This window comes from Bos mutus, chromosome 23, assembly GCF_027580195.1.
Source record: "Bos mutus isolate GX-2022 chromosome 23, NWIPB_WYAK_1.1, whole genome shotgun sequence".
NCBI classification, from domain to species: domain Eukaryota; kingdom Metazoa; phylum Chordata; class Mammalia; order Artiodactyla; family Bovidae; genus Bos; species Bos mutus.
The window spans coordinates 42533700-42554158 of record NC_091639.1 but is presented as its reverse complement, the minus strand read 5'-3'; the positions used below and the strand labels follow the sequence as shown (position 1 = coordinate 42554158).

General features: G+C 59.3%; 1 protein-coding gene across 3 annotated transcripts in view; it reads right to left on the bottom strand.

The window, feature by feature from the left end:
• The window catches only part of COL11A2 (collagen type XI alpha 2 chain), a 29375-nt gene extending 9776 nt beyond the window's left edge, over positions 1-19599 (bottom strand). Inside the window, exons 1-40 of one of the 3 annotated variants that reach the window (XM_070360942.1) lie at positions 19296-19599; positions 16412-16561; positions 16084-16294; positions 15140-15302; positions 13515-13706; positions 12497-12574; positions 11786-11848; positions 10946-11125; positions 8791-8850; positions 8650-8691; positions 8356-8418; positions 7968-8042; positions 7460-7546; positions 7140-7196; positions 6924-6977; positions 6778-6831; positions 6635-6688; positions 6452-6505; positions 6196-6249; positions 6025-6069; positions 5859-5912; positions 5479-5523; positions 5229-5282; positions 4988-5032; positions 4833-4886; positions 4550-4594; positions 4278-4331; positions 4110-4154; positions 3721-3774; positions 3268-3375; positions 2249-2302; positions 1902-1955; positions 1770-1814; positions 1629-1682; positions 1463-1507; positions 1280-1333; positions 1132-1185; positions 868-921; positions 355-462; positions 122-211 (exon numbers count right to left, since the gene is read on the bottom strand). In XM_070360942.1, coding sequence (XP_070217043.1) covers positions 122-211; positions 355-462; positions 868-921; positions 1132-1185; positions 1280-1333; positions 1463-1507; positions 1629-1682; positions 1770-1814; positions 1902-1955; positions 2249-2302; positions 3268-3375; positions 3721-3774; positions 4110-4154; positions 4278-4331; positions 4550-4594; positions 4833-4886; positions 4988-5032; positions 5229-5282; positions 5479-5523; positions 5859-5912; positions 6025-6069; positions 6196-6249; positions 6452-6505; positions 6635-6688; positions 6778-6831; positions 6924-6977; positions 7140-7196; positions 7460-7546; positions 7968-8042; positions 8356-8418; positions 8650-8691; positions 8791-8850; positions 10946-11125; positions 11786-11848; positions 12497-12574; positions 13515-13706; positions 15140-15302; positions 16084-16294; positions 16412-16561; positions 19296-19377 — 2988 coding nt within the window. In that variant the 5' untranslated portion in view covers positions 19378-19599. The remainder of the gene's footprint in view (positions 1-121; positions 212-354; positions 463-867; positions 922-1131; positions 1186-1279; positions 1334-1462; positions 1508-1628; positions 1683-1769; positions 1815-1901; positions 1956-2248; positions 2303-3267; positions 3376-3720; positions 3775-4109; positions 4155-4277; positions 4332-4549; positions 4595-4832; positions 4887-4987; positions 5033-5228; positions 5283-5478; positions 5524-5858; positions 5913-6024; positions 6070-6195; positions 6250-6451; positions 6506-6634; positions 6689-6777; positions 6832-6923; positions 6978-7139; positions 7197-7459; positions 7547-7967; positions 8043-8355; positions 8419-8649; positions 8692-8790; positions 8851-10945; positions 11126-11785; positions 11849-12496; positions 12575-13514; positions 13707-15139; positions 15303-16083; positions 16295-16411; positions 16562-19295) is intronic. The other 2 variants (XM_070360943.1, XM_070360944.1) reach the window with 2 other exon arrangements.
• Positions 19600-20459: the final 860 nt, after the last annotated feature.

Below are 20459 nucleotides of genomic sequence, written 5' to 3'. Positions count from 1 at the left end.
GGCCCGGAGCTTAGGAGACACGCGGGGAAGGGTGGGGGCTGGGATGTGGGCGCAGGGTGACGCTGGGGAGCCAGGAGGTGCGGGGCCTCTTCACAGGCATCTGGGTCGGGGTCACACTCACAGCAGTGCCAGGGAGGCCTCTCTCTCCCGGAAAGCCCCTCAGACCAGCGGGACCATCCTTCCCCGGGGCCCCAGGGGGTCCGGGATCGCCCTAAAAGGAAACCAAGGTGATGAACACTGCCAGCCTCCCCAGTTGAGCAGAGCGACCTCTGCCCCCTCAAACCCCCAACGGGCTGTCCCTTTAGGCACCGAACCCCGTTCTCCCAAGTGCCCCCTCCCGGGCCCTCTGCTGACCTTCGTGCCTTCTTTTCCAGCTGTTCCAGTCAGTCCCTGCTCTCCAGGGGGGCCGGGGGGGCCTGGGTGACCTCTCTCCCCCATGGGCCCGGTTTCCCCTGCGGCTCCCTGGGAAAGAGGCAAACAGACTCCAGTCTCACCCCCGCCCCGGTCTCACTCTGGTCACCTCACGGTACCCCCCAGGACCCCTTCCTGTCTGCCCCAGGGCTCTCCTAGGCCTCCACGCTGGTCTCCCTTCCCCTGTGTGGGGTAGCCACACCACCCAGTGTCCCTGTCGGGGACCTTCCTCCGCTCCAAGACGCAAGAAGAGGAGAACTGGTCCAGGAAACAGATGGAAATCTGAGATCTCTGCTCCAAACCCAGCCCCTACCATGCACCCCAGTCCCGGGGCCCCACAGGCAAAGGAGGGTTGGGGGCCCCGGATCAGGAGAAGAGAGAAGAAAGGCAGACATTCCAACCCCCAGGGTCTAGGATGCTTTGTCTCTGTGGGGAGGGGTGGGGGGGCAAGCATACCTGGGGTCCCACCACTCCTGGGGGGCCAGGGGGGCCGGTCTTCCCTTGGAAGCCCTGAGAGAGAAAGAGAGGAGAGGGGGGTTGGAACACACAGTCTGGCATGGACACGGCATGGACCCCAGGCTCCCGGGTCACCACCGAGTCCTTGGCTGCGGTATGAGTAGCATTAGGATAGGGGCCACTCCGAGGAGACCCTTCCTTGGGGGCCTTCCAGACAGGACGGGGGGCTGGGATGGGGTCTGCAGGCACCAGAGCACCACTCACCACTTCTCCTCTCTGGCCTGGGTGTCCTGGCAGCCCGTCCTTCCCGGGGGGACCCTGGAAGGGGTTCAGAGGTCAGGTGAGCTTTAGACCGGGCAGGGGGTGAGGAGGAGGGACACTCAGAGCCAAGGCAAGTCAGAGGGCAGCTTACCGGAGGTCCTTTGGGGCCAGGAAATCCGTTGGGGCCCTGAGGCCCAGGGAGACCCTAGAGACAGATCTGGTTGAGCCAGGAGAATGGGGAGCGGGCTGGGCAGGGGATCTGCCCCGTGGAGAGGGAGCCGGCGCCACTGGCCCCTGGACAGCGCCGGGGTGCAGGGGACTCGACCACACTCACCCTCTCTCCAGGAGGCCCATGGGGGCCGTCTCCACCTGAGGTTCCCTGTGGGGGAGATGGTCAGAGAGGAAGAGAGGCTGACTTCTAGCCAACCCCAAGGTCAGAGGAGGGGACGCAGCTGGGCGCCGGAGCAGAGGGGAGATGGAGCCCTGCTGTGACCACCAACCTTGGCTCCAGACTTCCCGGTGGCACCTCGAGGTCCCCGCTGACCACGCGGACCCTAGAGAGAGGACAAGGGAGATGTCAGAAAGACCCCCAAAGCACCCCCTTGGGCTCCTGAGCCGCACGCCTCTTCCGCTGCACTCACCGTGGGGCCGCGCTCTCCTCGAGGCCCTGATTTCCCTGACAGGCCCTGGTGGTGGCAAAGTGAAGACAAGGCATCAGCTCTGAGCCCCCCAGAGCCACCCCTCCCCCCACAGCCCCCCATTCCCCGGCTTACCCGGGCTCCCTTCTCTCCACTGGCTCCAGGAAAACCCGGAAATCCCAGCGACCCCTGGTGAGGATGGAAAAGGGGGAAACCGAGAAGTCGAGAAGAGGGTGGGCTGGGGAAAGGCCAAGGGGGGTCAGGAGAGGTGACAGAGGCAGGGGGTGGGAGACCCAGGCTCTGCCAATAGCTTGGTGGCCTTAGACAAGCCCTGGTGCTTTCTGAGCCTCTGTTTCCCCATCTGTAGAATGGGCGTGAACTAAATTCTGTCTAGGGTCCCCACTGTTCTGTCCGTCTGTGCTTCCTGCAATTAGAGCTCAGGGAAGGAAAAGGAGGAGGGGCGCAGTGGGGCATCAAGTCACCTTGGGGCCCTGGCGTCCGGGGTAGCCAGGCAGACCAGGAACACCCAGCTTGCCCTGTGGACAGACAGAGGGCCATCAGGAACAAGTGGGGCCACGGATCCCACTCCATCCTGGAGACCCAGCCCCCAAACAGCAAACATCTAGCGTGCCCCCAACCCCCACCGCCCTCATCCCCCACCAACCCCACCCCAGGCTGCCTGGCTTTTGTAATCTCTCCTTCCTGAGAGTGGATTTTCCCCAAACTCCAGGGCTGGAATCTCGTCTCCCCTGTATCTTAAAATCAGCAGCTCACGCCCTGCGGGCACTGGGATCCCCTGCCTGCCCAGCACCTCTGCTCCCTCCTCCCCAGCACACACAACCGCTCCTCCAAGACCAGCCCCTTTGCAGCCCCCGCCCCGCCTTGCTGCAGGCTCAGCTTTGCAGCCCCCACCTCCAGCGCCCCACGCCCTGCCCCCTGAGGCCTCAGGACCTGTCTTGCCAAGGAGTGGATGTGGGGAGCAGGGATCCGGCCGCCTGACTCCTGGGGCTCCAACCCTGGTTCTACCCTGCACTGGCTGTGACGAACAAGCCCCCAAACCTCCTGGTGCTTCAGGACCGTAGAAGTCCCCACCCCGCGGGGCTGACAGGACACCGTCAGCCAGGTTAACCGTGAAGATGTCAGAGCTCACCGCCTCTCCAACTCTTTTCCTTCTCGGAGTACCTACTGGTCTGAGTCTGCACACACTTTCCCTCTGCCTGGCACCCCCAGGAACCCTATGACAGCCTCTCTGCATGTCCCCACTAATGTGTTGTGAACTCTTTATAACGGGGACTTTCCTAGGCTTCTTGTGTAGCCCCTCTCAACCTGTCAGTGTCTAGGGGGTGCCAGACACAGAGAGGAACATAATTAATGCACAGTCATCTTTGACTTTCTGACTTCAGCCACTGGCATCCCTGCACCCACTCTGACCCCAGCACCCCAAGCCTCACCCCCTCCACGTCCTAGAGCACGTAGACATTGGCCCCCTCTCCCCCGTCACCTTCTCGCCCATGAGCCCCGGGGGCCCAGGGTCCCCCGTGGGTCCAGTGCGCCCCTTCGGCCCCTCAGGACCATCCTCGCCCCTGGAACCGGGGACTCCGACCTCGCCCTGGAGGAGAGGGTTAGAGAGTGAGAGATCGGGACTTGGGGTGGGAGCTGAGCCCCGAGATGGGGGGCAGGCCCTGGTGAGGCTGGTGGGGTCAGTGGGGGTCCCTGAAGTTCCTGCAAGACGAGGAGCCCCGAGGGGCAGGGAGAGGGCGGTGACCAGCCAGCCGGTGGGTCACAGAGCACAGGGCTGGGTCCTGCTTGGATCGGGCTCCAAAGGGAGGTCAGATCCTCGAGGGAGCCTGGAGATGGGCCATCCAGGGGTGTCAGGGGGAGGCTGGTAATTGGGGCTCAAAGGGGAGGGTCACCAGCGCTCGGAGTTGGGGGCAATGAGGAGGTCTCTACTCACCCTGTCGCCTTTCACACCCATGTCCCCTTTGAAGCCGGGAAAGCCATCCTCGCCCTGAAAAATATGGGGCGAGAGGACATCACGGATGATGGAAGGAGGGGTACACAGAGGTGGGCAGAAGGGGCGGAGGGTGGTGAGGGCGAGAGGACACCACGGATGATGGAAGGAGGGGTAGACAGAGGTGGGCAGGAGAAGGGGCGGAGGGTGGTGAGGGCGAGAGGACATCACGGATGATGGAAGGAGGGGTAGACAGAGGTGGGCGGCAGAAGGGGTGGAGGGTGGTGAGGGCGAGAGGACATCACGGATGATGGAAGGAGGGGTAGACAGAGGTGGGCAGGAGAAGGGGCGGAGGGTGGTGAGGGCAGCTGGGGCTGAGGGCCATTGCTCACCTTTTCACCCTTGTGACCCTTCAGACCCCGAATTCCATCCACGCCCTGGAATTGGAAGGGGAGAGACGGAGTGGTCAGGAGGGGTGGCGAAGCTGGCAGGACCAAGCTCCAGGGCCCAGCTGGCCGCCCTGACCTCAGCCTTCCTCTCCCAGCTGGCTGGTCTCTTACCTTGATGCCCCGAGGTCCTGGGTACCCCAGAGGACCCTGAGGTCCAGATGGACCCTGCAAGAGGACAGAGAGTTGTCAATAAAGGGTCTCAGGGGGTCACTGAGGACGCCCAGGGGCGGGAGAAAGGGAAGTGACCAATTGGAGTCTGGAGAGGGTTGCAGGGGGTGGACTGTTAGAGCCACGTGAAGATACGAGGAGATCCCAAGGACTTGGGTGCCCAGGTCTGGGTGGCGACCCTGCCAGGGGATGTGAGGGGCCATGGAAGAGCTTACCTGGTTTCCTTTGGTTCCGGGAGGGCCTTCCTTGCCCGGGTGACCCTGGGGGTAGGGGAAGGAGAGCGTGACCACTGGTCCCTGTCACTTCCTGCATCCCTCTCTACACTTCTTGGACCCAAATGCCCCCAGGTCCTAATGAAGCTGACTGACCATTGGCGGCATCACCAGTGACTTCCCAGGACAAGGGACACTCTGTAAGGATACTCACTGAGGTGCCTGCAAGTCACTCCCTGGGGTGGAAGGTCAAGGGGGATTTGCATGACGAGGTGGGGGCACTCACCGGGGGTCCATCTGAGCCGGGCATGCCAGGCAGCCCTGGTTTCCCTCGAGGACCCTGCAGGGAGATGAGGACACTCAGTCACAGCCAGACATTTGGGGGCTCCCTGCAACCCGCCTCAGCACACCCACCATCCCCCAGATCCCTTAGTCACTTACCTTCTCTCCATGAGGGCCAATGGCACCCTGGGGCCCGGGGAGACCCTAGACACCAGAGAGAGACATTACAGGGGCCCCCAGGGGTGGGTCCTGCTTTCTCCCCCAGCCAGCACCCCCAGTTCACAGTACAAGCAGCAAAAACTTGAAACCCTTCATTTCCAGTCCCCATGCAGGGTCTGACCCACTGTGGGAGCCCAGGGGGGGCCCCTCAGGTTGGGGGGGGGCAGACAGGACCACTCACCTGGGTCCCAGGGGTGCCCTGCTGTCCCGGAGGTCCTGGTTCTCCCTGGGGTCCCTGGAAACAGGCAGCCAGGCAGGGGTCAGAAGGAAATGGTGACAGAACAAACCGGGCAGGGGAGCTGAGTCCCAGGAGGGACAGACGAGGGGGCAAGTGCCAGAAGCAGGAGGGGGTCAGAGGGGCAAAGGGAGGAGACCTTGGCAGAGACGCGAGGGGCGGAGGGTCGGGCAGGGTCTCCACACCCATCACTTACCAAGCTGCCTTTGGGACCGTGGGGGCCATCCATGCCTCGGACTCCCTGAAACATGAGAGGGGCGTGAGTCCGGACGGACCTGTGGTTTCCCACGCCAGGCCATCCCCGCCGGATAGGGCAGGCGCGTGGCAGCCGCCCTCTGAACCTAAGCAAACATGGCCGCCTGGATCCACAGGGCATGGGGCTCTGGTCTGTGGGTTTGTTTTGTTTTGTTTCTCTTGAGGACCTTTTTTTTACTATGCCCAAAGTGTTTGATGCATTACAGGATATGGCCCCGCGTGGGCACCTGCGGGTGCGGCTCAAGGGGCAGTGGGGGCGGGGCGGGGAGGCATTCAGGGAAGGTGGAGAGGGCGGGGTCAGAGTCAGGGACAGTCACTCACCGGGGGTCCAGGAATCCCAGGAGGGCCTTTGGGGCCAAGGAGACCTCGAGGTCCCTGCATTCAGGTGAGGGGAAGACAGGACCACGTAGGTGAGAGAGCGCATCCCTTTCACGCCCACGCCCCTCCTCTGGGGTCCGAGCCACACTTCCTGCCCCCCGACACTCACCGACTCCCCAGGCAGCCCCCGAGGCCCGATCTCTCCGTCGTCTCCCTGGAGGAGGACATGTGAAGCAGCCTCGCCTTCCAGAACCCCCCCGCCCCCAGCCCCAGCCCCCACCCCGGACCCCCCCTACCCCCGGCCCCCACCCCACCCGCCCACGCAGGCTGCAACACTTACCCTCTCTCCATCCTCACCAGGGGGCCCAGGAAGGCCCTGGGCACCAGTATCACCCTGAAAAATGGGCCACCAGGTAAGAGGGGTACCGAGCCCCCAACACAGACAGACGCAGACCGTCTTCAGGGTCCAAGGAAGCTCCTCCTCTCAGCTCCTGCTGGGACCGCCAGCCTCCTGCCCTGACCTTGAAATCCCTCCCTCCCTTCCCCTCCAGGGAAGATCCACCCCCATCACAGCACCCTGCGGCCCCCATACTCACTCTGTGTCCCTTCTCCCCAGGCAGCCCCGGGAGGCCATCAAATCCTCGGTCACCCTAAGGAGGAGAGGGGCAGCCCAGGTGAGGTGCCCGCCCCTTTCCCATCATGTCATGAGCGGGGCGGGGCTATCCCCAGGAAACAGATGAGTTCCGGGTGGGCACCAGAAAGGGGCCCAAGCCTGTTACCTTCACTCCAGGTTCCCCAGGCATCCCTCGGGCTCCGTCAGCACCTGCTCGGCCCTGGGGGTGCAGGGGAGGTGTCAGAGCAAGCAGGGGCCCAGCCCTCCACCCCCTGCACCCTGTTTCCATCTCCCACCCCAGTCACTCACCCTTCGCCCCGCCTTGCCAGGAGGGCCCATGAGGCCCTGAGGTCCTCTGGGGCCCTAGGAGGGAGAAACAGGGGCAGGGTTAGTGAGCACAGGTCGGGGGGGGGGGGCAGCACTGAGCTGGGGACCAGGTCGGGGGAGGCTGCCACCTGAGGTCCCAGGTCTCCAGACTCTCCTTTCATGCCAGGGCTCCCGGGTTGTCCCTGTGAGGAGAGAGGGGGGCTTGCTGAAGGACACGCCCATCGGTGGCCACAGAGCCTTCCCCCAATGCAGCAAAATATCTCTCAAATTGGTCCTTTTCCAGGACTGTCCATACCCCCACACATGGATAAAGGATCCCCTATCACAACACCCCACGCACTCACCAGGGGGCCAGGGCGGCCTGTGTATCCCATGGGGCCAGGGGGTCCTCGGAGGGCCATCTAGGGAGGGCAGAGGAGACGGCAGAGCTGAGCACAGGCAGCAGGAGCACCCCAGACTCCGGGTCACCTCCCAGATTTACCCTTCTTCCCTGACCTTCATTCCGCTGCCCTGATCATCCTCAACCTCCATGTCAGCCCCCAATCCAACCCAGACCTCTCCCTGCCCTACAGTCACACCGACCTACCTTTCCAACCCCTCCTAGTGCCTTCGTCCACCTACCACACCCCTCCCATGCCCCCCCAAGACCCCTAGCCCTACTTACCCGTGCCTGCTGCAGAATCGCCTGGGCCTGGGCCTCCTGGGCTGCCACCACGGGGCCCTTGTCACCCCCACCACTGCCGAACCGGAACTGTGGGGCAAGGAGAAGAAGAAAGTCTAGATTCTTCCAGGAAATCCATGAGACCCCCAAAACCAGAGGGATCATCCAGCACTTGGGCCCCCATGTCCCAGGTTCCAGATACCCTAAGCCCTCCCTCCAGTGTCTCCCCCGGGCTCTGGCTTATCACTCAGAGGTTTTCAGAAATTCAGCTCCTGTCTCCCTCCCTCCCTCTCAGCCTCTTCCTCCTAGATTCCCTGAAATCTAGGATTTTCTGCCCGATTCTAGATGCTCCATGTTTGGTTCTAGATCATTAATGAGGCCTTAGACCCTCCACCCCGATGATCACATTCTTTGGGTGGATCGTCCCGAGAGACTCCTCCTAGGTTTTCTTCCCCTTCTGGTTCCCTGCCCTCCCCTCAGCCTGTTCCACAAAGCCCAGAAGACCACTCACGGGGAGCATGAGGGATGTTCCGGGAGGGCCAGGGGCACCGTCTGATCCAGGGAGCCCTGCTCGGCCCGGGGGGCCCTGGAGAAAGACAGAGTGACAGCGTGTTGTTAGGCCCCTGGCATCATCTTGAAGCCCTCCTCAATGGAACAGATGCAGACTTTCCTAGATCTCCCCACACCCAGTGGAGAAACATGTCATGGAGAAAATCGACAGTGAGACACCAGACTGCTCCCCTCTCCAACCACACGCTGCCTTCTTTTCTGGGTGCTGAGGGCAAGCAGCCCCTCCATCATTAATCAACCAGCTGATGAGAAGTCACCGAGAATGGTACCCCCCTGGATACCAGCGGCTCCTTTGTAGTCCTCCCCGCCCCCACAGGATGCTCTCATACCCTCTCGCCTGGGTCTCCAACTGGGCCTGGGTTGCCTTGGATACCAGGGGGACCAGGAAATCCCTGGAGAACACAAGAAGAGGGGGGTCAGATGTGGGCGGTCAGATGGAAGAGGGGTATGTGGCTGGGGGTGGTCTCCGCAGAAGAAATCTGGGGTTCTGGGAAGCTCTGATTGGAAGGATGCTCCAAGTTCTAAGAAGGAGGCCTGGGCCAATGCTGGGAAGGCACAAGTGAGCAGGTAGGAAGCGTTTCTGCAAAAAGAATGGAGGCTGGGGGGTCACAGCTAGAACTCACCGCAGGGCCTTCTGGACCAGGGGGCCCCTCCACTAGCATGCCCTGCGGAGCCAAAGGTTAAAAGTCAGAGGCTATAGGGCTAGCACCCTGCCTCCTTCCCTTCTTCCCACTGCCCTCTGCTCAGTGACCAGAGTGACTTACAGGTTCCAGCACAGCAGGCTCCCCCTTCTCTCCCTTCAGCCCCCGGGGGCCACGGGCAGCCTGAGGGAGACACACATGTAACCCCCAGTGGGGCCTGTGAGCAGCCCCCACCGGGACTGCCCCCACCCTGGTGCAGTCACAGGTCCTCCAGAGATCTCCCTGACCTAACCCCTCGAACTCCCTGGTCCTCCTCCAACACTCCCTCTTCACAGACCTCCCAGGTCTGCCAAGGGATATCTCGGGGTTCCCCACCCCCCAATTCCCTGCCCCACCTCAGCAAACACACCCTCCGCATCTCCCTGAGAACCTCTCTCAGGAAGGTCCCCAGACAGTTCCTGGGACACCAGTCCCCCAGTCTTCCCAGACCCTCTCCTGGAGGACTGCACCTTATCCCCCACACTTCCTTAGGACCTTAAGAAACCATCAACTTCCTCACCTTTAACCCAACTCGCCAAGTAAGATTCTAAGATTTTGGATAGATTTTTACTTGGGTTTGGGAGAGGTCATGCATCCATATGAGAATCTGACGTAATCTATAGTGTCTTTCTCCAGAAAAGAAAAAGGGTATGCCCTTATGCACAGAATTTTACTTAGAGTTTCAAGGGGTTCACAAGTTTAAAACTCCCCAGAGATTAGACATTCATACTTTAAGTGTATTTGGAGAGCAGTCCCCACTGATACCTCCAACTTAGAGCTTATAACTGGATTTTGAAAAAATACAATTCGGGCTCAGTTACTCAAGCCCCGGCACGGAGCCCCTCAGCTCCTTCCAGCGCCGCTCCCAGCATGGAAGCTACACCCTTCCTCTAACCCTCATTTAAACTTCAAGCCTACCAGTAGCCTCTCTTCCACACTTCCAGTCAAATGCCCACCCCCAGCTCTGGGGCCACAACCAAGATAGGGACAGGGAGATTGGGGGATATTTATTCACCACGTCCCCTGACTCTCTCAACAAAGATCTTCAAAATGCCCCCCTCTACCTCCATCCTGACCGAACAGTAACGATCATTTTCCAAACTCTCCCATGTCCCAGATCAATCCTAAGTTTCCGGCATAAGGGAAAGGCAGCAGAGGGTCAAGGGTGGCAATATTAGAGCACGGAGGGTGGAATGAGGCAGCAGGGTTGGGGAGAGAGCTCTGACCGCAAGGCAGGCAAAAGATGAAGTGAGCACAGGAAATACCCCACTGACAGGGAGTGGCTGAAGACACAGGGCACAATTAAGGGAGACAGAACAAAGGGACAAACTCTTGGAAGCAAGAAAGATACCAGGGCCAAGAAAAATCAAACACGGCCAAGATGGTTAGAAAATGAACCAGATAAACAGGAAGTGGTGGGACAGACAGGAAGCAGCCAAGGAAAGAGGATACAGGAAGTGGACCTTCAAAACAATATGGCTGCCACAACCAAGAAAGAAAAGAAATTCACAAAACAGACAGAAAGTGACTCTGGGAAATGGATTATGACAAAGAAAGACAATTCTTCCAGCAAACACACATCTTCCAGAAAACATACACACAGCAAGTGGCCATGATAAATATCTAGACCCACAATGGAAACTTTATGATTTGGATGATCAGAGACACATACGAAGTGGCTTATTATCAAAGGATAAAACAGCATGAAAAACTAGAGCAGAAACACAAAGAATAAGTCCCCTCCAGTCCAATCTGACACAGTCACCCAAACGGATGTCATGACTGGGAGCAGAGGGGACAGACAGGAAGTGGCCTGTAGCTTAGAAAATGTGACAGAGAAAGTTAGATTGGCAGCAACATGGATAAGAAATGGTTTTGATCAAGAAGAAATGATGGAGACAGATTGAAAATGGACATACAACAGGGGCTTATGACCAAAGGCCTATGAAATCCAGCTTGATGGAGATAGGAAGGGACCAAGAAAGACAGGAAGTGGCCATAGGATTGGAAAAAAAAAACAAATGCTTCAGACAGAAGGAACCATAAGGAGTCACAGAGTAAGACATTTGACAAGGGAAGGCAGGGAGTAATCTTTTCAAGCAACAGATACAATCCACGTGAACAAAAAATGGTAAATCACCGGTGGGAAGTAGCTCTCAGAAGACAGACAACAACCAAAGACAACAGGAAGCGATTCCCGCTGGAGGTCAAGCGTGAAAGAGGAGCTTCTCGGACTTACGGCTTCCGAGCGGGCTGTCTCGGCAGACAGGGCAGGGCCAAGCTCCGTCTCCTCGTGGTAATCGTCCCCATAGGCATAGGTGTAATCGTAGGGCCCTGCTGGGGGCTCTGTGCCACCCTCCCCATACTCCTCTGTCAGGAACCTGTCAGCTGTGGGGGGGACCTGGAGATCTGTCTGCTCCTTCCCAGGGGTGGGGAGGGAGAGGGGTAGACGGGGGCGTTAGGGCTAAGAGGAGGTCTCCCCTGGACCCCAGGATGTGACGACTTCCAGCCCAAGGGGTACTGAGGGTGATGGGGGCCATTTTCCTCCCAAGAAGAGCAAGGGGAGCCATTGTAGAGAAGGGGGATGGCCATCAAAGGCCCCCAACAAGGAGAGAGGTCCAGAAAGTGGGTGTGGTTGGAAGAAATGAGGGGTAACGAGAAGGGTGGCCGGAGGGCTGGACACAGAGTGGACAGTCCATGGACATAACGATGGAAGAAGGGGCCCAAGGAATGACCAAAGAAATTGGTGGAAAGACGAAAAGTGACAGGGTTGGACAAAAAATGGCTCCTGGGAACAGAAATGTGACAGAAGTACAACCATTAACGTCAACACGGAAGGGGATGACCCTAGAGCCAAAGAATCATGGCAGGAGACATGGACACTGGAGAAAAATGGCTGTCCTGAGAGACAAGCAGACTCAAAGATCTGGAGTAACCAGGAGACAGAGCATCGTGAACAAGGTGACAAAGAGCCCTCCGGCCAGAAGAGGGGCTGGTTCATCAAGACGACCTAGGGCAAGGGGAGCCGGTCACAGACGCCCACCAGCCCTAGCTGGGGCGAGGGTGGGGATGGAGTTACCTCCTCAGGGGGTGGCAAAGGGCTTGACTCCAGGATTCCTTCCTCTTCACCCGGGGTGGGGTCCTACCCCCAAGGGGAAGGGAGGGGAGAGGAGCAGAGGGCGGGAAGGAGGAAAGAGGTTAGCGGCAAGGGAGGCCAAGCAGCAGCCCGTCCTGGCCCGTCCTGAGGGCAGCATCTGTCTGTGCTGGGGGGTGGGGGCAATCTCAGATCTTGCAGCCCCTTTGGAGGGGGTACAGTTTAGGGAGAGTGAATCTCTGAGGTCAGAGAGGTTCGGGGGCAGAGATCTGGATGCCCCGGCTCTACCTGCCGGTAACCGCTGCCTCTGGTCCTGGGGGGGCCCCGGGCAGTGGGGGGAGCTGCCTGCTGAGCTGGGTGCCGGGAGAGGGGAGGCTGGCCCCGGGCTGGGCTGGAACCTCCACTTCGAGAAGGCCTCTGGCCTGGTGAGGGGGACGCCTGCCGGGCTGCTGACCTCTTGGCAGGAGGGGCAGGCTTTCGGGGAGGGGTCCGACGCCCCCTGGGGGGAGGGGGAGCCCTGTGGTTGGGGCTTGGAGGTCGCTGCAGTGGAGAGACACGGGAGGGGCAGTGAGCACACGCCCTTAATCTAGATACAAGGTGGCTCTCCCCAAAGTGGGAAGGGGAGGACCGTGTCTTAGATGTTTGCAAGGGGTTGGTGGGGAGAACAGGGCAAGGGAAGGGGTCCCTCAAGTTTACCTGATAATCAGGGGTGGTGCCCGTAGTCATCACATCATAATAGGGGGGCTCGTAGTCATAGTAGAGAGACTCAGTGGACTGGGGTTGGGGGAGGGGCGGTGGGAACGGGGGTGGGGGGGAGGGAAGAGGAGGTGGATGGGAGTTGGGGATGATGGAGGGATAGGAGTCAGGAGAGAGATGGGGGTGAGGAGGGGGGTGGGGAGGTGGATGGGAAGCAGGGTGGGGAGGAGGATGGGAAGGGGGGTGGGGAGGAGGATGGGAAGCGGGGTGGGGAGGAGGATGGGAAGGGGGGTGGGGAAGCGGGGTGGGAAGGGGGGTGAGTCCCGAATGTGGGACAGAAGCAGACATGATTAAGAGATTGAGCCTCCAACCTTCAGACCACTGACCCCAGATCACACTTGTCACTCTAGCTGTCAGGACTCCACCCCACTCAGAGCCTCCCTGCCCTTCCCTCCACCCCCACCAACAGCCCCCGATCCTGCCCCTCCTGGGGCAAGCAGGGGCCAGAGACAGGGCCCTGCCCGCTAGCTTGCACAGGCCTCTACCTCCTACTCCTTCTCCACATCTCTTCCTGGGTCTCCTCAGTTCAACTTCTCCTGTCTCTGTCTCTCCCTCCTCAGCTCTCCCAACCTCTGCCCACATCCCCCAATTCTCACCCCCACCCTCCATGGCCTCCCAATCTCTTAATTCAAGGAAGAGATGGAAAACCCAAGGACACAGTTCCAGGAAGACTAGCAGAGGAGGAGACACAAGCAGGGGACACAGTGCCCAGCCACGAATTCTTCATAACGACTTTTTATTTTTAAATGAAAATAAAAAGGTTGATGAATGAGGACTGGGAGGAGGGCAGGGTGATGGCAATAGAGGGGATGGTTGGGGAGGGGGTACTGGGGGGGAGAACAGGAGCCCAACATTGGACGGGGGCTCTGGGCCATTGGGGGAATTCCCCTGGGGCACTGTGGTGGCGGCTTCCCTCCCCGGGGTGTGCTGCAGTTTGGGGTGCACCCAGCTCCCTCACCTGTGCCTGGGGTTCCTGGTTTTGTGGCCTGTGAAGTCTTGGTGGTTGCTGCTTCGGAGATCTCTGCGTTCTGTGAGATGGCTGTCTCTGAGGTCTCTCCCTCCAACCCCCCTCGCACTCCAGCTCCTTCTGGTCACAGGATTCGTAGGCAGCTTGCACTCCCGGGATGATGGAAAGCTCCTGAATATCACCCTGCAAAGAGGAAGGGACAGGAATGGAGGCAGGTGGAGAGGGCTTCAGAGAGACGCAGCATAGAGCCTGGGACATGGGTCAGAGGTTAGACTACATGATGGAGACAGCCAGCACCAGCCCGCCCACATGCATGGTTTCTTTCCAGGTCTCAAAGGACCTTCTCTCATAATCCCATTGAACCTTCACAACAACTAGACAGCTGGACAAGGATCAGAGTCAGCAGGACAAGGATCTTCATGCTCATTTTCCAAGCACAGTGAACTCATAAAAGTTCCAAGGGATGATGACTGGCCCAAGGTCACGCCAAGTGGTAGAATCAGGACTAGACTTCAAGCCTTCCACCCTAAGTTCAGCTCTTGGCCTACACCCTGCTCATGTGATCATGCATGAGCCTGTTTACAGGGGCTTCTGGAGACCTAAGGTTGGAGACCCAACCTTAGTTGCTTTGACCTTCCAATGCAGTGATGATAAGAATTCTCTGGACCTCTAGAAATGGGAGGAAGCCAATTCTGATTTCCAATGGCATATACTTGTGCCCACATGTGGTACTGAGCAAACCCTGTTCGGGGGTGGGTTATAGCTTGGGAATACTGTCTCAACTCCAGAGCAGAACTTGGGATGATAGAGATCTGATGATATTCTTCGGCGTTCCCCTTGGCTCTGAGCCAGCAGGTATTCAGAAAACATTGACTGGCTGGGTGGGTGCATGGACGGATGGATGGGTAGATGGATAGATGGCTGGGTGGGTGAATGGGGGCTCAGACACTTGACTGAATGAGAGGGTGGATGGATGATGAGTGAGTGAATGTATGTATGGGTGGACTGATACAGAGGAAAATGAGAGGCATAGAGTAGATAGAAATGGAAGTAGATGGAAGAAGTGAAGAAATGGCTGGATGGAGAGTCGGGGGTTGAAGAGATGGGTGGGTAAACGGGATGCCTGCATGTATCCTTCCATGCACATGCAGATAGGGTGGATGAGCAGATGGATGAATGAGTAGATGGATGCATGACTTGGATGGATGGATGGACGGAAGGACAGATGAATAGATGGGTGGTTTCGAGGAAGGAGTGGCTAAGCAGGGGAAAAATAGGCAGGTGGGAGAATACAAGCCCAAATGCTTGAGTAGGTGGGTGAGTATGTAAATGAACAGATGGGTGGATGGATGGGTGGATGGATCAGTTGAGGGAGTGGATGGATGGGTAGACTAATGAAAACGGCCTGACGGAATAAATGACTATGGACAATCCTGCCATATAAACGGGCACTTAATTCTACAAAAAAAAAAAAGTAGTCCTAAAGAGAGGAAGTAGAAATAGACTTATGAAAGGAAAAGTGAAGGGTCAAGACACAGGAAGATGGAGTACTGAGGTCAGGAGGGGAGTGAACGCAGATACAGGACCAGCGTCCTCTCTCTAGTTGCTGCGGTTACCTCAAAGACTTCCTCATCCAGGATCCGAGCACCGAAGATGATCACGCCCCGGGTGTCCAGTACTGGACGGGCGCTCCGGGGGAGGGGTCGAGTGACTCGCTTCTTACAGTCAATTATGAGGGTGACAGACTGGCCCTTCACAGCCACAGCCACACGGTGCCACCTGGTCATGGGAGTGGGGAGAGGTTCCAGTGACTGACTGACGGGAGGAAAGTCACGAGAGCTGGGGAGCTGCTGATGAAAAGGCTGACAAGCCAATGGTAACACAGTAGCAGTCACAGTAGCTACCATTTACTGGGTGCTTACAACACCCCAGGCACCATGCAATCACTTTCTCATTTGATTTTCATAATTCTACTATCCCTATTTTTCAGACATAGAAACCAAGTCTCAAAAAAGTCAAGCAGATATGTATGGCTGAGTCCCTTTGCTATCTACCTGAAACTATCACAACATTGTTAATTGGCTATACTCCAATATAAAATCAAAAGTTTTTTTTTAATAAAAATGAATAAAAGAAAAAAAAACACTCGAGTAACTTGCCCAAGGTACAAGGTAGTCCTACGCACCAGGATTTAATCTCTGAAGCCCAAACTCTGGGCTAGAAGAGACTTGACTAAAGTTTGGGCAGTGGGTAAGCGAGTGGTGGCCCAAAGGGATCTCCTAGATTAGGGGGCGGAAATTGAAGGCAGGAGGAGAAGTGGGTGACAGAGGATGAGATGGTTGGATGGCATCACCGACTCAATGGACATGAGTTTGAGCAAGCTCCAGGAGATGGTGAAGGACAGGGAAGCCTGGCATGCTGCAGTCAAGGGGTCACAAAGAGTCAGACACGACTTAGCTACTGAACAACAAGGATTAGGGGGTGGGCGTTCTGGGAGCAGGAACCAGAGGGGAGCTCCTAAGAGACAGTCCTGACAGGCCAGAGGAGTGCACTGACTTACTTGCCATCCGCCAGGCTGAGGCCTCGGAAGACAGGCTGAGCCGGCGGTTGCGGCCGCCCAGTCTGGTCCTCGTACAGGAAGCGGACAGGTCGGCCGAGCTCCAGGCCCAGCTGCCGGACGCCCTGGGCACTGTAGAGGGTCAGGAGGGGCGCCTGGAGGCCCGGGCGGGCCCGGACCGCAGTCAGCAGAGAGAAATCTTTGGGAAAGCCTCCTGGGACACAGACACACAGCGGGAGGGAGAGGCAAGGTGAGCCATCAACCCCTTCCCCTCTGATCCCACCCCCCGGCCTCGCCCGCAGTTATCCCTGCTTCGGCAGGTCACCCATACCTGGAAAGAGCTGACGGGTGGGTGCACTGAGCTGGGCGGGTCGGGACACTCGGTAGGCCACATCAGCTGGACAGATACCTCTTGCCCTCCGGACACCGTCAGGGAGGGCGGGGAACCTCAGGGCCCGAAGCACGTCCACGGGGGCTGTGCCTGGGAGAGTTTGTGAGGGTCAGGGCAAGGCGCGCACTCCCAGGGGGGCACGCACAGGGGACTTTGGGGGTCTAGAGATCAGGTTCCTGGGGCTCAAACTCCCTGCAGGATATAAGTCACCTCGCCCTTCCACGCTTCTGAACAGAGCATGCATGGATGGGAAACCAAGTCACCTGTACAAAGGCAGCGCTGGGCCTGCACTCAGCTCCATGCCCACCACCACCCCTCCTCCCAGCCTCGGCCTCCCTCACGCTCTCCCTGTCTCCATCTCTCAGCCTATGAATCTCTATTCTGTCTTTCTTTTTTTTTTAAAGAAAGCCCGAGTAACTATTTTAATCAGTTTATTATTTACTTTCTGGCTGTGCCGCTTGGCATGTAGGACCCTATTTGCCCAGCGGGGATCAAACCCGTGCCCCCTTAACCACGGGACCACCAGGGAAGTCTCTCTATTCATCTCTCTCCTCCAACTCTCCACCTGCCTCCCCTTCACGTGCTCTGTCGGTCTCCGTATCTGTTGGTCTCTCTCTCTGGTTCCTCCATCTTCCTCTGCTTCCCTCGCCCTCTACCCATCTTTTCCTTTCTCTGGCTCTTCCTTCCTCTCGGTCTCTGGGTCTCTGGCCTCTGTCCAGTGTCTCCAGCATAAACAACATCTGGGCAAGCCATCATCCTGGGCACGGGAGGGGCTGGGGGCCACCAGGGAGGGGGTAGACAGGCAGCTCTATGGAGAGGGGGCGTCAAGCTGCTGCAGGCCCCGTGTTTGGGGGAGGCGGGGGCCGCTCCGACCACACAGAGAAAGGAGATACAAGAAGGAGCCAGCCCCGGAGCCCGTGCCCCTGGCTGGGGAGATGGGCTGGGGTGGGGGGGCACACGGGGAGCCTGAAGCTGCCACGCAGAGCCGGAGCAGATCCAGGGCCCAGAGCCACACATCTGCAGATCCCATCAGAGTCCTCTGCCCAAAACCCGGGCAAGCTCCCCACACCTGGAACTTCGACCCTGCCCCACCACCCCCGCCACCCGTGGCCCAAAGATTCTAGAGCCAGGCCACCAGCCCTGTCCACCTAGAACTCGGCTTCCGAGGGCTCAAACTCCCCAGGAAACAGAGGTCACCTCTTTCTCCCTCACTCCCCCAAACACACGCTGCTCACACCATCAGTTCCAGATTGGAAGAAAACCAAAGAAAGTTCCAGCAAAACTTTCAGAGAAGTGTGGGGCAGGGCAGGGGCCAGAGAGATCAGGAGCGCAGAGCTGGGTGGGGTGGGTGAGGTGGGGCGGGCAGGCAGAGAAAAGGCCCTTTGAGTCCAGAAGCCGGGAAACCACGGCCTTGCCCCCTCCCACCTCCCTGCCCTAGCCTGGCCCCCGCGTGTGGCAGCTCCGCAAACATCAACACACAAGGGCCGCTTTGAGAGACGAAGGGTAAGTAAGACAGAGACACAGAGACTCACAGAGACCCCAGGCCAAGGAGACCTCAGGGGCCCCCACCCTCTACCAAACCCCAGGAGAGTCCAGCTCAACCCTATAGACGGCCTAGCCACAGGTCTGCCCACCCGGCTTCCTACTTCATGTCACATAGGGGCCCCCCTGGCTCTGGCCTCAGTCTGCCCCAGTCTCCCCACTGGTGACCCCATCACCCCCACCACTCTGCCCAGTTCTGATGAATTCCACACTAACCCACTTCCCTCCAGAGTCCCACCTCTACCCACTCAGCCCCCAAATAAGAGAGAGTCATCTCAGCCACCTCCCTGCCTCCACCTTAAAGGATCCCTTTTCTCTCTAAAAAAAACTTCTAGGGTCTACAGACATCCCGTACTTCAATTTTCTGTCCCTGAGCTCCTCCTGTCTTGAAAGTTCTTCCTTCCGAAATCTAATCTAAATCCTTGATGCTGCTTTTCTGACCAGAAGAAATAAATAGTCAAATTATATGCCAATCAGTCTCCAGGGTTTGGGGTGGGGGGGCTTACTCCAGCCTGCCTAGTACCCAGGTACTCTCAGCCTCCTCCTCTCCGACGTCAAACCCCCTTTCCCCAGAGCCAGGACTTCTGGATACCGGGGAAAAGAAGGAAAAGGTTGGGATTGTGGAGGCCAGAGTCCCAGGGGAGCCCGGCTGGGCAGAGGGGGAGGGGCAGGGCAGGAATGCAGAGCGTTGGCTCCCGCCTCAGACACCTGATCCTGGCCTGTCCAGCGGCCGTCCTGTTGGCAGTCAGCCCCACGGCTCCCCAGAGCCAGCCGCGTGGCAGGATCGAGGGCACGGAGGGGGAAGGGGATCCTGTCGGGGGAACCAGTGAGACAAACAGTCCAGGTACCCCTTCTTTCTCTACCTACCGGGCTCTGCTCCTATCCAAGGATGCTCGCCCTCACACCCCACAGATGTGGGCAGGAAGAAGACAGACATGCACCTCCCATCCATCAACACTCGCATCTGCCCCTGACTCCAGCACCTGGCTGGACCACACTGGCCTTGCTGGAGGACCCCAGCATCCAGCCCCACTCAGTGACCCTCCACCATTCAGCCTTACCTGCCCTCCCCTGGTCACTTCAGAGAGGAAAACAAATCTCCATTCTGGCTCCAAGGGACCCAGGTGTCCTGCCCTCCAGCCTGGACCCTTGACCGCCCCAAATCCCATTCTCAGACCCAGAAGCGTCCCCCCTCGTCCCTACATATCCGCTGTCCCCTGTCCCGAGGACATGCGGACCTCCAGCCTGATTCCGACGACCCAGGCGTTGGGACTCCGCTTACCTGCCCAGGCGGGGGCGGCGCTCAGCCCCAGCAATAGCAGCACCAGCAGCAGGAGGTGATGGCAGCGGCTGCACCGCTCCATAGCTGGCACCCGGAACGCCCGGTCCCGGGGACCAGGGGACGCCGGTGGCGCTGGGTACCCCGAGGCTACAAGAGAGCGAGCACGCCGGGCTCCTGGGGAAGTCGGAGGCTGCCGGGTGGCCACGGCTCTCAGGGACCCAGCTCCATGCAGTGGGGCGCCGTCGGGGCTCCGGCGCTGTTCCCTCCTCGGTGGCCGCCGCTCCTGTGTGTCCCCGGCCACCCTAGCGGCCCAGAGCCCCCAGCTCGCTCCCGCCCCCGGCCCAGCCCCCGCCTCCAACCGCCCGCCCACAGCCACCGAGGGAAACCCCACCCCCTATCTCCACCTGGTTGGGGGGGGGGCGCGAATGGGAACCCTCCCTCGCAGCCCTCGGGCTGCTCTCCTCTGCTTCTCGCAGGGACTCAGTGGCCTGTACTTTAGGATGCTCTTTTCGGGGAACCCCAATATCTCTTCCCTAGTCTACTTTGGGGGGACCCAGAGGTCCAGTCACAAGACCCCTCCCCCGATCCTCCCCCTTGGAGACCCAGAGCCCCTTTTCAGCAGAGTCCGGGGCGGGATGTAGTGGGAGGGGAGAGACGGGCCCAGGGGTCGCTACCTCCCCTCACCCCATCTGGTCTCCATAATTATTTCCCCTCTGCCCGGCCCGCCCGCTGTAATTACAGAGCCCGGCCCGGAGCTGGGTATTTATAGACACCGCTATAGATAGCGACTGGGGACCTGCAACCCGACGGCCGCGGGCAGCGTGGGGGGCGGGGGCGTCAAGGCTGGGCGGGGGTGCGCTAGAGGGGAGGCCCGAGACTGGACAGACACACATACAGGCTGATCGGGTCCCAGGGGATGGAGGGGAGGGCACCACGTAAGGGCGTCCTGGAGCCCAGGTGGAGAGGCATCCAGTCGGGGAGGGGGCGGCAGGGGCGGCCACACTGGTTGGCAGAGTCCGGGAATCGGGGTCACTCGGGGACGAGGCCGCCTCCAGGGGGGCAACGCCGGAGGAGGCCGCGGCGCTCTACGCCCAGGGCGCCCCCACGGGCGGGCACGGCGCCGGGTCTGCCCGGAGCCCGTGGCGTGGCCGGAGGGCTGCCCGG